This window comes from Ursus maritimus, unplaced genomic scaffold (assembly GCF_017311325.1).
Source record: "Ursus maritimus isolate PB19 unplaced genomic scaffold, ASM1731132v1 scaffold_6, whole genome shotgun sequence".
In the NCBI taxonomy this organism is placed as follows: domain Eukaryota; kingdom Metazoa; phylum Chordata; class Mammalia; order Carnivora; family Ursidae; genus Ursus; species Ursus maritimus.
The window spans coordinates 36,579,479-36,594,984 of NW_024426774.1; the positions used below are offsets into that span (position 1 = coordinate 36,579,479).

General features: G+C 58.0%; 2 protein-coding genes across 2 annotated transcripts in view; both read left to right on the plus strand.

Moving 5' to 3' along the window:
• The window catches only part of PSD4 (pleckstrin and Sec7 domain containing 4), a 31,597-nt gene extending 30,948 nt beyond the window's left edge, over positions 1-649 (plus strand). The window contains exon 17 of the mRNA XM_040623699.1: positions 568-649. Within this exon, the coding sequence (XP_040479633.1) occupies positions 568-649 (82 nt within the window). The remainder of the gene's footprint in view (positions 1-567) is intronic.
• LOC121101005 (PH and SEC7 domain-containing protein 4-like) lies at positions 54-2,328 on the plus strand. Its single transcript, XM_040623207.1, has one exon. It carries the CDS (start codon positions 1,439-1,441, stop codon positions 1,760-1,762), a length of 324 nt encoding a protein of 107 aa, XP_040479141.1. The 5' UTR covers positions 54-1,438; the 3' UTR covers positions 1,763-2,328.
• Positions 2,329-15,506: the final 13,178 nt, after the last annotated feature.

The window sequence follows — 15,506 nt, forward strand, 5'->3', positions numbered from 1 at the left end:
AGTATGAGGTCAGGCTCCGGAGTCTCCGCCCTCCCTGGTCTCTCCGGCCCCTCGGCTGGGCCCTCTGCCGCCCTCTCGCGGCCGCATCCGGCCTTGCAGCCTTCGTTCCCCGGGCCGCTTAGGGCGGCGGGAGACCCCTTGTGCGCCTCTGTAGGCACTCAGACCCCTTCACTTCTTGTCCTGGGGCCACCTAGCAGCTGCTTGTCTGGACACACTCACAGGGACGTTTTATCACTTTCTTTCACCTAAGAGTACACCGTATTTGGCTTTACCTAAATCGAAGGAAAAACTGTATTTTAGTTGAATTATTTCCCCAAGACCTACCTAGTACTAATAGGCAGTGTCATGGACGTTCTCTTACTTGCCTGTATTATCTTGCTTAGTTGTCTCACCGCTCTGGGGTAGGGACGATTATCCTCACTTTACAGATGAGGAAACAGGCAGGGACAGATGAAACAACTCGTCCAAACTTGGTGAGTTCACACCCTACTCCAGTCAGGGCCATGCCTCATTTAACTAAGGACCTTTTTCATCCCCTGATCGATGCCGCGTTGTTTTATCCCCTAGCTCCCCATCTTACCCCCCACCCCCTTATACCTTACGCCTCTGGTCAGTGCACACATTCTGCGACCCGAAGCAGGAGCGGTAGGTGAGGGGCGTATGAGAACAGAGAGGGTCAGAGCCATCCCGCGGCAGAGACCAGAGATGGGATCGTCCGCGTCACCCCCAGGCTGTGTTCGCCGGGCCTCGCACTGCCCCCTCCCTGCCTTTGTGGCCCATCCCTTGGCTTGTGGGTGCACTGCTTCCCAGGGGCCCTGGGCTGCCAGGACCCAGCCCTGCCTGCAGAATTCTAGCCTCTCCCTGCCTATGACCAACTGTAACCTGCAGCAAGCCCCTGGCCCTCCCTGGACCTCACTTCCCTCTCTATCAAGTGGAGACAGTGATTCCTGGGCCCCCCAACCACCTGGGGCTGGGATGAGGGTCGGGCGGGGTGGAGGGTGAGCGTGCACTTAATACACCGAAGGCTGCTGGTTACGGAGGCCTCCGGAATGTTCGGCAGATGAAGGGAGTAGGCACCCCGCTCTCCAGATGCCAATTGTTAAAATGCTGTTCAGACTCAATTAGGCTTCAGTACAGATGTGAGCCGTGTGTGTGCAGTGCCGCACAGATTAGGCCTAGTGGGTTATGGATCTTTTAGTGTCTCAGACGTAGCAAGTTCTGGAGACGTTAGTTACAGCGCTACGAGGTGGTGGCTGTTAGAACAGGGCTGGGCTGGTGACTGCACTGTCCGGGTCACTGCGGGGCTTGGGGATGTGGCTGCCGCGCTCTGCAAAGTCTGCTGGCTCCAGCTCAGCGCAGACGTTGGTGTTGGTCCAGCCCTCTTTCTGCAACAGTCTTCACCACCAGACTTTGTACCTGTGGGAGCGGTCTGCCCCTCATGAGCCCCGCCCCCTCCTGCCCTGGAGCCGGGCTGGCGCTAAGGTGGCGGGGCCGTGTGTTGCAGAAAACCCGCTACGAGACCTACGTGCAGCTGTTGGTGGCCCGTCTGCACTGCCCCGCGGATGACCTGGACCTGTGGGAAGAGCAGCTGGGGAGGGAAGCCGGCGGCACTCAGGAGCCCAAGCCCAGCCTGAAGAAGTCCCACTCCAGCCCGTCCCTGCACCAGGAAGAGGCCCCCACCACGGCCAAGGTGAAGCGCAACATCTCAGAGCGCAGAACTTACCGGAAGATCATACCCAAGAGGAACCGCAATCAGCTCTAAAGCTGGCATCAGCCCCACGGACTCTGGCCCCATGTTTGGGGGGGACCTGAGAGGAGACCCCACGGAGAAGCTTTGTTTCAGTGGGTCCGTGTTGGGGGATGAGGCCCTCCCCTTTCCCGCTGAAGGACAACCCTGTTTCTGTGCAGTCCTCACTCCCCCGTTCACTGGAGCTTTCCTAATAGTGCTGTGCCCACCCCCCTGGCAGCCCCCAGCGGCCCCAGTCCCTGCTCACTCCCAAGGGAGGACACAGGTCAAGGGTTTGGCTGCACTCCCATGTCACCCTCACCCCTTCCACAATCCAGAGTGGCCACATTTCTTGGGCCTGGGGGCAGCTCAGGGCTCATTTGAGAATCAGAGTACCTGCGGGCCCTGAGCTTCCAGAAGGGAGGCTGGGGCAGCAGAAGCACATCTGGGCAGTCAAGCCAGGGGAGCCACAGCTCTGAGGATGGTCTTGCTCTGGGACTCAGGTGACATGTGGTGAGAGGTCCTGGGAGACCCCAGCCAGCCTCAGGTGACTGAGAGAGCAGGGTGGCTCGGCCCTGCCCCCTGACAGGTAGGCCTTGGTGAGGCTGACCCTAGGGCCCTGGGCCTTTGTGTCCTTTCCCCCTATAGTCGTCCATGTGCCCGGGGCAGATGAGAGAGGCCCCACCTCACACACCCAATTGCTAATCATTAGAGCAGAGCCATTGGTGGTCAGTGAGGGCCATGGGGTTGGGCCTCCAGAGCTTTGTGGGGAGCCCTGGGAACAAGGGGCCTTTGTTTTCCCAGAGCAGGGAAGGAGGTCCTCCAGGTTCGGACTTGGGAGAGGCTGAGGGGCAAGAGGCCATGTTACATCCCCTGGAGGCTCTCTTGGGAGAGCTTGTCTGAGAGCTGTGAGGGCCAGGTAGAAGCCTGGCTCCTCCCGCACACCCCACCCCATAAAGTTGCATTCCCCAGGAGGGGCACCAGGGCCCCTTCCAGACCCACCCCCTCCCCGCCAGCGCTCAGGGGGCTTTGCTGCCCTTCCTGGGAAGTTCCCCTGTGCTGCCCTCTGGCTGCCTCCCAGCTGGTCTCTGGGGGAGGTTCCGGACACTCAGGGACCTGGGGCTCTGCCTGTGGGAAGGAGGCTGGCTTGGAGGGGCAGCCACCATTGTCTCTGTTCAGCCAAGTGTGCGAGTAGGCCGCCTGCCAAGAGGGGCCTCTGCTGCCTGTCTGCCGCCTGCTGGCTGACGCACGGCCTCTCCAGCCTTCCCGCCAGGGCCCTGCCCCTCCCATCCGTGCCTGAAACCAGCCCTGGGGCCTGGAGCACCACCGAGTGGGGCTGGCCCTTGGGGACCACAAAGGGTGTCAGGCCAGGGCTCAGGGCTGGGCCAAGTACCCAGTGGGTGCACAATAAATGCAGGCCGGTGAAGAAGGAGGTGTGCACGGATGTGTGAGGAAGGGAGGGTCAGGCAGACCTGCGTGGCTGGAGCCACCCGCAGGATGCCAGGCTGGGTCTCCCCTCGCCCGGGCGCATCTGTGCCTACATGCGTCTGTATGTGCCTGCATAGGTCTGTGCATGTGTGTGGAACACGGTGCGTGCAGGCTGTCAGAGCCTCAGGGAACCTCTGAATCATTCATTCATCCACTCATTCATTCATTTCACAAATAGTATTGACCACTATTTATGGGCCAGTACGAGGGGATTCCAGAAATGACTGAAACATGTCTCTGGCCTCCAGGAGGTAACCATCCTGTTTTCTGGTTCCTTGCTGTCAGTAAAGAGGCACACTTTATCTCGTGGGGGGGGGGGGCTGCTGAAGACACATTCCCACCCTTCGCTCAGGGATTTGGATTCAGGAGATCTGGGTCGGGGGCATGGATATATATTTTTAAAGCGGCTTGCGTCACTGATGTGCAGTTAATAGGTGAAAACCTAGTATCAGGTGGATGTGACTTGCCCCTGGACCGACACAAGCTTGGCCTTGAGTGGGTTATTTGACCTCACTGAACGTGTATCCTTATTTCTAAAGCCAGAATAAAAGGCGGAGGTTTGTCTGCATTTGTGCATGTATGTGGCACTTCGATGCATCTTGGCTCATGTGTGGGACTGGCACCTCTCTTTCACCTGGGCACCCGAAGCCTTCAGAGACAGATCGGGGCTGCAGGGCCTCACCTGGCCAATGCAGCCTAGGCTTGGCTTGGCCCGGCCCAGAGGCCTGGGGAGGTGGAGACTGCGTCGTTAGGCTGCAGTTCTGAAATGTGACCACTGGGGGGCGGGCTTGCATTTTTCAAGCTCGTAGGGCTCAGGCGTCCCGCTGCAGAGCTCTCTTCCCAGAAGAGAAAGTTAGTCTGTTTCTCCCCATCCATCACCAGAACCTGGACCTTCCACTTCCTTAAACCCACAGTGGTCCAGGCCAGGACTCCCACCTTCTGGAGAAGTTAGCCATGCAAAGGGTTGCAACTCCGACATCTTCCTGTGGATGCAAAGGAAAAGGGTTTCTGGAGCCATATGGGGGCGCCTAGAGTTCCCCAAAGAATTGTCCCCACAAAAGTGAAAACTGAGTGAGCTCCCAGTCCCAGTCCTGAGATGTGGGGCAGATCCGACCCAAGGCCTGTGTCTGAGCTTGTGTCCACCCTCGCTTCCTTTCCCATCTGGGAGGTGGGTTGGTGCATCTCCTTGCGGACAACGGGACGGACGGGCACAGGTTCTCGGTGATGAGCTCAGGCTCTGGAAGGCTGGCTGAAGTTTGTCTTTGGTTCCTCCTTTCCGTTCTAGGGGGGCTCAGGGCCCTGGGCCTGCCATGACCCAGGTGATACCCCAGATGTAACCTCTTCCTGGTCTTACAGCATCTCTGTGCCGTGAGGCTTTTTGCTGATAACGTTCATTTGCTGGTTGTTTGCCAAGCACCAGAAAAGAGTAAAAGGCCGCTGAGGCCCAAGTCTTGGGTCCTTTCCTTTTGGGGGTCAGAGTCCGATGGTGACGACAGGTGGGCTATATTGGAAGGAGCTGGGCTGCCAGACTGGGTGGAGGTGGGCCAGGGAAACACGGCAGTAAGGGTGGGGCGGGGCCTGCTCACATAGGACCTTGCCTGCAGCCCCGCAGTGTGCTCTACCAGCAGAGAGGTCCAGGCTCTCCTGGCTTGGGAGGCAGCCAGCTGGGAGCCTTGCTTTAGGAAAATGAAATGACTTGAGTGAATAAGGCCAATGGGTAGAGTGAGAATATGGCCTGGAGACCCTCTCTACTGCCTGTGCTACTTTTCTGTAAGTCTAAAATAAAAAATGAAAAGGCGAGGGGGAAACCAATGGCCTGGAAACTTAGGACAACCTGGCAATCCCCCATCTGGCCCTTCTTCCTCCCTTCCCCCCACCCCCACCCGCGTGCCAGCACATACTTATGGCTTTCCTGAATGCCACACTCTCCATGATGGCCCCTCCCCATTGCCCCTCTGCCAACTTTTCTGGATGTCTCTGCCCCCTTGCTGTCTAACTGCAGCTCACACCTTAGCCAGTCCCTTCCTTTTCCCTTCTCTGGAAGAAGAGGTGCTCACTGCATTCCTGGGACTGACCTCTCCGAGACCACACACCACCCCTGCCTCTGCCTGCCATGACCGCTCTCCTTCAGGGGTCCCATCTGGGTCTTTGGGCCTACTTTCTACCCCCTTCCTTGTCCCTTGCAAACAACTTCCAGTGTATCACCCTCACGAGGAAAAAGAAAAAGGAAAGCCTGCATTTGACTCTTCGCTTCCTGTAGCTGAGACCCACAAATGTGTGGTCTTTGCCAGCTGTTTCTCTCCCTCGCCTGGCTCCCGTTCACACCTGGTTCCCATTCACACCTGGCTCCCATTCACACTTTGAAGACTGGCTTCTGCTCTACCCTTCCCTGAAATGGGGACACACCAGAAAGGCCACTGATGACCCTTAATCATCAATCCAATGTCTTCTCAGCCTACATGCCCCTCACCTCTCAGCAACCTTTGACCCAGAGACTTGCCTGCTCCCCGCACCCCCCCCCACACACAAGGCCCAGTGTGATCTGGTCTCAGCAGGCAGGACCTGGAGTTGGACTGCCCGGGATCGAGTCCCCAGCTGTCTGACCACGGGCCAGTTACTTAGCCTCTTGTACTTCGGTTTGCTTTTTTATCAAATGGGGATAATAACACTACTTACCTCACAGGGTCCTTGTGAGGAATAAGTAAAATTATGCGCGTAAACATCTCGGAACAATGCCTGGCACCGAAGGAAAGCCTAGCAAGTTAGCTATTAGTTCACGGTCTTGCTGGCCTTACCACTCCCGTCCTTGGGGCACCGCTTAGGTTCTGCTCTCCAGATGCAAGGCCTTGGCTTTCCCTCTGCCTGAAGTTGCGAGCAACAAATCTGAACTCGAACGGGCTTTAGCAAAAAAAGGACATTTCCTCGATGCCATAATGGGACAGTCTATATTCAGGTCAGGTGGGGCTTGAGCTAGGGCTCCGCACTGAACCTTGCCCCCCTCTATTCTTCTGGGCTCCATCTCCCAGGCTAGGAGGCAGGAGCAGCCCTCACGGTCCCAAGATGGCCCCAGTAGCTACCAAATCGCCTTCTTCTTGGTGCCAGTCTAGCACATAGAGACCATCTGCTTCTTAGGAAGTTCAAACTCAAGTCCAGGAACAGAGTCTCTCTGAGCTGCCCACTCTGAGCCATGTGCCCACTCTGAGCTGATCACCAGGGTAGTCAGAGCCCACCTTCTGAGATGGGGTGGTTGTGAGGCAGTATCACGAAAAGGATGGGGACTGGGACCAGCTGAGGAGAAGTTCTGAGTACTACCAGTCCCGGGAAGGGGAGGAAACCAACTGTATCTGGATGCCGTCTCCTCCAGGAAGCCTTCCTGGAGCCCTGCTCCGCCAGTTAAGTCTGTAACTTTCTACCTCCCTCCCTTCCCCTGCACTCCCCTCATTCCCTTCCCTCTTCTTTCTGTCTCTGCTCCCAGTAGAACATATGCTTCCCAAGGGTCGGAGCTGGGCAAGCTGGTTTCCGTTGCTCAGGGCCCAACACCTGCAGTCCAAAAGTGTAACTCTCAAAACCGTATCCCCCCTGGGCTTCCGGCCTCCACGTTCTCCTGGTTCTTCTCCCTTGTTACCTGTTCTTTTTCTGTCTTTCCTCCCCTTGCTCCTCCTACCCCTGAACTCTGCTTTCTCCCAAAGTGTGGATTTCGGAGGCTTCAGGACAGCTCCTGGGAAAGCCTCCTGACGTCGTAAACCTTCAGCTCTGGTCTCTGCGCTGGATTTCAGCCCCGGAGGTCTGACTGGGCGGGACGAGGCCCTCAACCATCTGCCTGGAGAGGGTAAGTTTCCGTACAGACATTACTACACATAAGACTGGATTCAGGGTCGTCGCCCTACACCTGTCCCCTTCTGACTCCCCTGTTTCTATTAATGATTCTGTGACGGTTCTGTGACAGTGGATGTGAGAGGGAACACACCAGGATTATGAGGATATTTGAGCCAAATGGGCCTTTGCCTCACCCTCGGTGTCAGGCGGAAGCTTCTGGTTTTCTGACGTCTTTGCCTCCGTCTGGTGTGACACGGACAGGGTCTGGACGAGGTACATGGACAGAAAAGCAATGACTCTCTCAGTCAGGTAAGGGACCGTGACACCCTTCCACCTGGCCACCGCCACGAGGCTCCAGGCCCACGCACAGCTCCACGGCGGCCGCCTGGGACCACTCGCTATGTATTTTCTGTGGTCCTGATGCTTTCGTTCTTATTTGTTTTTTTCTAATTTATTGCATGCATTTCCTGTGAGCTGTCTCAAATCCTCTCTGGAACAAGGTGGGGAATACATTAATATTTAAAATAAAATAAACAAAATGTCAGTGTGTGTGTGTGTCTTAGGTCGGAAATTCCTTAAGGGCAGGGACCATGTCTGTTTATATAGCCCCCGGCACAGTGTCAGATTGAAGCTTAACAAATGAATTTTGATGAAGAGGGAGAAGGAAGATGCCTGCAGGAAGATACAGAGATGGAGACTTCACCCTCCAGCTACCCCTCAGCCACAGCCCCTTTGGAAGGGGCGCCCTTCCTCACCCCGTTCCTGACCATCCAGGTTCCCTGCTGTCATCCCTGCCCTGTCCACACTCCGCATGACCACCCCTGTCCTCACCCAGACCCTGCTGTCTTGCAGACGTTCGTTCGCTCTCCACACACAGCCCCAGACGCACCTCACTCAGGGCATCACCCCCGAACACCCAGCCCCCCCTTCACCCTCTGCCCCAGCCCCACAGGCTCAGCCAAGGCAGGCCATCAGCGCATGGGACTAGGGAACGCCACCTAACCCACCGGCAGAGCGGTTGGAGGTGCTGTCCCCACTCGTGCCTTGGCCCCGTGGGGGCCTCCAGCCAGGCGGGGACGTGGCAGAGGGAGGGAGAGGGTAAGCTGCTTCAAAACTCCAGATGCAGCAGTTAAAAAGAGGACAGAGGCAATGATCCTTCAAATTGCCACATCTGTATAATCTGCCTTTTATTTTCTGCTTCATGAAGTTTTATTTCCTATTATTTATTCACCTCCCCGCCCTCCCCTCCCCCGCCTCCGCTCCTCCTTAGCAGGCGACATGCTCAGATGGGCCCTGAGCCTTGGCCTGGGTCTCAGCCCACCTCTGCCCAACCCCCACCCTGGGCCGGCTGCTGAGAGAAGGCACCTGCTCCCCCTTCGAGGACGCCCCCCCAACATTGTGCCACAGCCCTTATGCGCCCCTCCCTCCACCCTCCAAGTGGAGCTTGGATGCAATGTGCTTGGGGGGAAGGGATCGGGGAGGTGAGGCCTGTCCCCCAAGACTGCTGTCACTGTCGCCACCACTTAGCAGGAACTTAGGGGAAGGAAGAACCCAAGCACCTAGAACTCATGGCCAGCAGAAGTCTCCATCCCCATGTACCCTCTCCCCGCTCTCCTGGGTCTCCTGGGTCTCATTTCCACCCTCAACACCTCTTCCTCCCCCCTAGAGATGTGCTGGGGGAGGCAGCCTGCTGAGCTGGGGAGGGGGACATTGAGATGGGACGAAGGGGGACCAGCCAAGCCCGCACAGGGAGGGCAGCTGCCCAGCTGGTTTAGGCCCTGAGACCCCTCTTCCCCTTCCTGCCCTGGCCCTGTTGCAGAAACAAAGAAGCAGCTCTGAGAAAAACCCAGGGCTTCGGCTCCCAGCTAGCGGCAGGTGAGGCTGGAGTGGGGTGAGAGGGTGTTTGGAAAAGGTGGCTTACATTTTGCCTTCCCTCACCTAGCACCCTCCTTCTCCCTCCTGGGAACACAAGCACAGGAGAACAGCCCTTTTCTGCGGAGAGAAGTCTGGCTTTTAGGCCCCAGGGGGGTTTAGGGTTTGCGGGTGGTGTTCCCAGGGGCGGCTGCTTCTTGGAGAAGACAGAGAACGCCTGGGAGGGACAGGAAGGATTCTGCAAATATTATCTGAAACCTGAAAGCACTTTACATTTCCTCTCTCATGGTCTTCAACACCTTTCCACCTTGTTCTGTAGGGATTTCGTCAAAGTCTCATTTCTGAGTCGGAGGGATTTGGGGGTGGGGGTGGTGGATGGTGGAACCCAATTGGATTCATCTTTGTCTCTGCTCAGTGCCTCTCACCGGGTCTGGCACGTAGTAGGTGCTTCGGGAGAGACCCCCAGATGAGCGTGTCAGTGAATGTGAGTTCAACAGACTCTTCCTGCCCCTGCCTCCAGGAACTGCAGCTCCTTAGCCCTGCTCTGGTTTCCGCCCCCAGCCTGGAATCCTTTGGAAGCCTGGCTTAGCTCCTCCAGCCAAGGCAGGCCCCCAGTGCCCTGTGTGAGTGGGGCACCAGAAGCCACCCCACCCCAATAGAGACCTGATTCCAAATATGGAAATATGGTGTTTCCTGTGGTGTTCAATGGAAAATTACCTGGGGAATTTGGGAAAAGAGGCTTCATACCTGAACCAGTCAGATGAGGCTGGGAATGCCTTTCACTGACCCAGGCAGCTATTGAACCGCCATGTGAGGGCTGGACATCATGGCCCATGCCATGCATTTTACGGCTGAGGAAACTGGAGTCCCCTGTGGTCTCCAGTGCGGAGGTGACAGGGTGGGGTCAGAGGCCCACCTCCCAGCTCTGGGCTCCTTAGCTCTCTCTGGGGAAGGGGTGGGAGAAACAAAGGAGATGACCAGGGGCCTCGCTCTGATGACAAGAACCAGCAGGTTCCGGTACCCCTCAAATTCAGTCCCCAGAATGGCGGGCAGAGCGGGCCCCTTTCCCGGGCACCTACAGCTGGTTTGACCAGCCTCAGCCCCTCCTTTCTTAAACTTCTCTCTTTCTCTTCCCTTGTTCCTTTGGTGAGGGAATGAGTTGCCATTCAGTCCATTCAGACCAGGCTCACCCTTTTATGGATGATTTGTGGATTTGTGTCCTGCCACGGGAAGTGGGGGTGGGGGTGGGGGTAGATAGATATATTGGTCCTAAGGAACCTTCTGGCCGCACTCCCTGGCTTGGGCCCCTGGGGTGCTCTCATCTCCCCAGGGGGATATACATGGGGGAACCAGTGCAGCGGCGGCGAGGTGGGGGGGGGTCGGGGGAGGGGGAGGCAGGGGTGGGAAGATGAGAGGGCCTGAAGGTGAGTTCCCGGTCCATGCTGCCTGCGGGCAAGGCCGGGGGCTGTATGCCTGGGGGCTCTGACTTAAGCTTGCTACCCATACCCCCTCCCCAAAGCAAACAGACAAAACCCAAACAACAAAGATTTATTTGCAACCCAACAAACTGGGCTCCCCCAGGACGCCCCGCGGGGAGTGGGCCGCAGGCTGCGGGGCTGGGAGCGCGACTGTCCCCGTGCAGTGGGCTGGGCGCCCTGCCTGGGGGAGGGTGCCCAGGCCGCCGAGAAGGAGCGGGAGGTGGAAGTAGGGGGTCTCGGAGGGGGGGGGACCGGAGGCGCGGTGGGGGGGAGGGTGTTGGCTTCATGCTGGTCCTAGTTTGATTTATCCCTAATGAGTTCTCAGCACATGGCTGCTCCCGGCTCACTCCAGGGGCCAGCGCGGCCTCCCGCGGGCCCCCGCCTGCCCGACTCCGGCGCAGCCGCCGCGCGCTCCGAAAAGAGCCAATTTCCACACTGCACAGTCCGCTTCACTCAAGGGGAAATCACATTTCCCTGGGAGAGCCGCAGGCAGCGCTTCACTCCACAACCTGGCCAGCTGCCACCAGGCACAGATGCCGAGGAGCCGGGCCCCACCTCCCCCTCCCCTCGCCCCGCCGCCAGCGAGCCCCGAGTCCGAGTCCCGGGCGCCCCAGTCTCCGGGCAGCCTCTGCGGCTTCGCCAAGAGTAGGAGAAAGGGTGCCGTCCAGGGGAGGATGCCGGCCAGGAGGGGTCCCTGCTTCTTCCAAGGCGTGGCAGCTGCTTCTGTCCCGGGGCCTGTGACAGGGGAGGTGCGGGGGTGGGGGGTGGGGGTGGGGAAGGGGGTGTGTGCCTGCGGGAGCGAGCAGGCAGCAGTTGGCACGCGCACCTGCCACAGGAACCGGGATCTCCTGCCTGTGTCCCCGAGGCCCCCAAAGAGCAAGAGGAACAGAAGAAGGTAATGAGAAGAACAAGGAGTCAAAAGATTAGGAAATAGAGGAGAAAAGTGTCCCAGCATTTGTGGGGCTGGACGCACTCACCTCCTCTCTCACACGTCCACACCCCTGCAGACGCCAAAACGGAGGGCGAGGGGACGCAAAGGAATAATTGCATCAGACCCCCCGCACAGAGGAGGGACTGGAATAGAAACTAAGAAGTGAAAATGTCAGGACAAAGAAGTGAGAGAGGTTGAGGGCCAGGGTTCTCCACGAGAATCAGAGAATCCTGGCCATGGTCACTCAGCTGGCTCACTCCCTCTGAAGGGTGACCCATAAGCTGGGGCAGAGGAACGATGAGATCCCCTATGGATGGAAAAGCTTTGTGACCCTAAAGGTAGGAGAAGAGCTGCCAAGGGATGGCCTGAGGAGAAACTCAGGGCTAGGGACAGAGGGGAACTGGGATCAAGCCGGCGCTGTGCTCCCGCTTCACCTGTAGCCTGACATCTGGGCCTTCCATCCGGGACTGTTGGCCGCGTCAGGGGTGCATGGCAATGCCCTAGGTGGTCACGGACCTTCTGTTCCTCCCCACAAAATCGCAGCTGCCTGAGGTCTCTGCAAAGTCCTGGCCACGTCCGGGTGTCCAGGCCTTGGATTTGGATGCAGAGTTGGCCCTGGATGAGGGGTTGGGCTGTGGTCCCTGCTCCTCTGAATGACCTTGAAGAAGCCAAGTAATCTTTTGCTCTCAGTTTCTCCAAGTGCAAAATGGGGTCAATGTTCAGAATCAGAGACAAAAATTGCTTTATAACCAGAAACGAAGCCTACGTGAAGGGTTAGTACATCTTCTGAGGATGAGGGAAGACGAAGGGGGGCAGTTAAGTAGGGAGCGAAGGGGGCCAGGCAGGGAGCCCCAATCCCTACCGGCTTCCCTCTGCCCCTGAAGTTCAGTCCCACAGACTAGGGCCATTGAGGTGTCTAAGCCCCTCCTCCTGTACCCACCCCAAAGGACGAGGTCATCAGGAATCGCCTAATGAGGACCTAGGTGGGGACACACCAGAAAAGGTGTGTGCATTTGGGGACAGAAGCAGGAGGATGAGATGGGCTCAACTTCACTGTGGCCACGAAGTCCTTTTGCCTGAGCTTGTTGCCAGGGTGGAGTGTGTGCCCCCATGGAAAACACACTCTCTTCAGTAACAACTCACAGCAAGAATATTGGAGAAGGGTGGGGGGAGGTGGAACTAGCCCGGAGCTGGCCTTGTAGGCAGGACTCCCAGCTGCCTCTGTCCTCACCCCTGTGGGCTGTGCAGTGGGGGCCCGAGGATCACACCAGCTCCAGCCCACCTTAGAAAGACCAGCTCTGCTCCACCTGGTGGCCCAGCTGGTTTGAGCAGCTCTGTCTCCTAGCAGAGCTCTTCCCGCAAGGCCTGCCTGGCCCGCTCAGAGCTCTGGGAGCTCCTGGCACCTCGGCTGGCCTGGGCATGCTGGGAGGGGCGAGGGGGGCGGTCACTGAAGGGCATGAGTGAAGATGAGGGAGCAGGAGCAGGGAGGGCTGCCTGGAAAGCTGAGGGACCTCCCCTCTCCCCGTGCCTGGGAGTGCAGGTTGCGTGAGGCTGGGTCCTCTGTGCCTTGGGAAGGCTCAGGCCCAGGCCTCATCCCAAATTCTCCTCCCCATACACTCTACTCCCACAAACCTTCACAGACACCTTGCTACATGGTAAACCAACCCCTATGTCCCCCCCATCCTCCTCACACTCCTTTACCAAGTCCTGCCTGTGCTGCCCCAACTTCTCTCAATAGCGCCCCCAATGCTGGGGCACCTCAAATTGTCATTTCCCCCCAATATATAGATGACTATATTTTCTGAGCCCCAAAGGGGGACCGTGGTTTGACCATGGATTGAATGTCTGAACAGGTACCGGCCAGGGCATGCTGCCCTTGGCCCACACCACACGCTCACCAACACCTGCTTTAGGCAGAGTGCCCTGGGCTTCTCAGCCCACCTCAGAGAAAGGAAGGGGGGTTCCAAACCACGGTCACCCCCAGCAAAAGCACGGCCCAAGTCCTTTTGCCATTTGGGGTTTGGAGAAGGCCTGCCAGGGGCACCCAGTGTTCCCAGAGAGGTTTCTGGCTGCAAATGCAAAATCGTTCTGCAGGCTCCTTGGGGCACCATGCATCTCAAAGTGATCTTGGATGGAGGGTTCGCTGCTGCTCCAGAACCAGGTGGAGGCTGTCCTAGGGCACTTAGGGACCCAGAGGTTCGAGATGATGCGGAGCCTCAGATAGGATGGGATTCACTCCTGCTGCCATGTTTGTAGCTGGAGGGAAGTGCTGTTATTGGAAATTGAGCCTCAACTCGGGGCCCCTCAGAAGAGATGAGACCGGTTTTCTCTGTGGGCCCGTCCCATGGCTCTCCTCTCACGCCATCCTTGGTGAGCAACCCTGGCCTCTCTTTAGGAAGGACCAGGGGGGTAAGAGCCCTATGTCTCCTCCTCAGCCCTCCTACTCTTGGAGTCCCTGGTGGGTGAGGAGTTCTCTCTTCCTCTGACTCAACCTCAGTTGTCTGCCCTGCTGTCAGCACGCACCTGGGCGCCCTGCTACAGAGCCCTGCCCCAGCCTCACCCCACATGGAGAGGGTGCCCGCCCGCCAAGCACCCTGGCAGGGGCAGAGCCCTTGCGGCCGCCATTTTATGTGACTCTTGTCCTCCAACATCTCTTAGACAGGGATTGTCTGAAGTCCCTGCACGCTCCCTCAGCGCTTCCTGGCCCTGCACAGCCGGGGCCTCCCCACTGCTCAGTCTTTCCAAGAGGACTTGATTGAACCTACCACTTCCCACCTAGGGCAAGTTATTTCATTTTGTCTGAGCCTCAGTTTCCTCAAATGTAAAATGGGGCTAACACCAACTTATTGATGCAACTTATTGAGCCTGGCACCCAGCACTGCCCAGGAAACGTCTTCTCCCCTCCTCCTCTCCCGCGAGCTGTTACGTGGGCTCCAGTTTATAGCGCTCCCAGAACCTTCACCAATCCTCCCCGCTGCTTCTCTGGCTTCCTGTGAATAACAAGAGTGACTACTCGTGGGGAGTCTATGATTGGCCCAGCACCATGCCATGTGCTCGTTTTATCCTGGCGTTCACGCACAGTGGAAATCAAAGCTGAGGAAAAGTGGCTGCCCAGCGTTAAACTTCTAGCAACAGAGGGAGACGGAGAACGCGAAGCCAGGGCTCCTGGGCATCAGACGGTCCTTCCACTCCCCGCCCCCAAAGTGAGCTCATGGTCCACTGGGCTCTGAGGTTCTCTGGAGAAAGCCCAGACCCAGGCTGCTTCCTTCCCCAGCCAACCCCAAAGCCTGAGACGAAGAGTAATGGTTTATTGAGTTATGTGGTAATGGTGGGTTGTCTCTTAAAAAAAAAAAAAGGAAAAGAAGCATCAAGGAGAGAAGCCCAATATGGAAGGGAGACAATTCACTGAGAGGCCAAAGTTTGGGGGTGGGAAGAGGGAAGCTTGACCCAAACAGAGCTTCATTTACAGTATTTACAGTCAGGCTTTGGGGGGGCAAGGGCTGCGGGGGGCCAGAGAGGGCACCTCCATGCTGGCTTCAGGGGGTCGCCACGGGGACTCTTCAGTTGCTGCGGGCTGGGGCTGCAGGCGGCATACCTCGCTTGGCAGGGGCTGTCGGGGAGGGAAGCAGGGCCCCAGCAAGTCTGCCTTGCTCGGCCCTGGGCAGGGCTGCAGCTCACTCTCCAGGAGCTGGAGGGGGTGGGGGGGCTGGGGAATGTCCGCCTCCAGCTGGAATTGGCCGGTCTGGCTGCGAAAGAATGATCCACCAGAGGAGAACCTGGGGTGTGCTCACACATTCTCGGCAGCAGGCAACGGGGAGGCCCCGCTGACCATCAGCTGAAGCTTCAGGCTTCGAGTCGCCCCAGCCCTCAGCCCGGGCCGGGAGAGAGGTGCAGAAATGCCAAGCAAGCTGAGGGACAAGGTGGATAGCTGGAGCCTCAGCTGTGGGGCAGGCGGGAGGTGACTCAGTGGGGCGGTGCGGGAGAGCCTTGGCGCCCGGCGGTGCGTGGCCCGGACGGACGGGCTCACAGCCAGTGCCTACAGCCGCGTGCCGATGGTGGGGCCACGGGGGCTTCGGTGTGGCCCTAAGCCCATCGCGGGCCCGTGTGCCATCCCTCTCAAGCTCCTCAGCTGTTCCCTCTTCTCTCCGTATTTCTCCTCCAATTGCGTCTCTTTGGGAATGGGACAGTTCTCTCT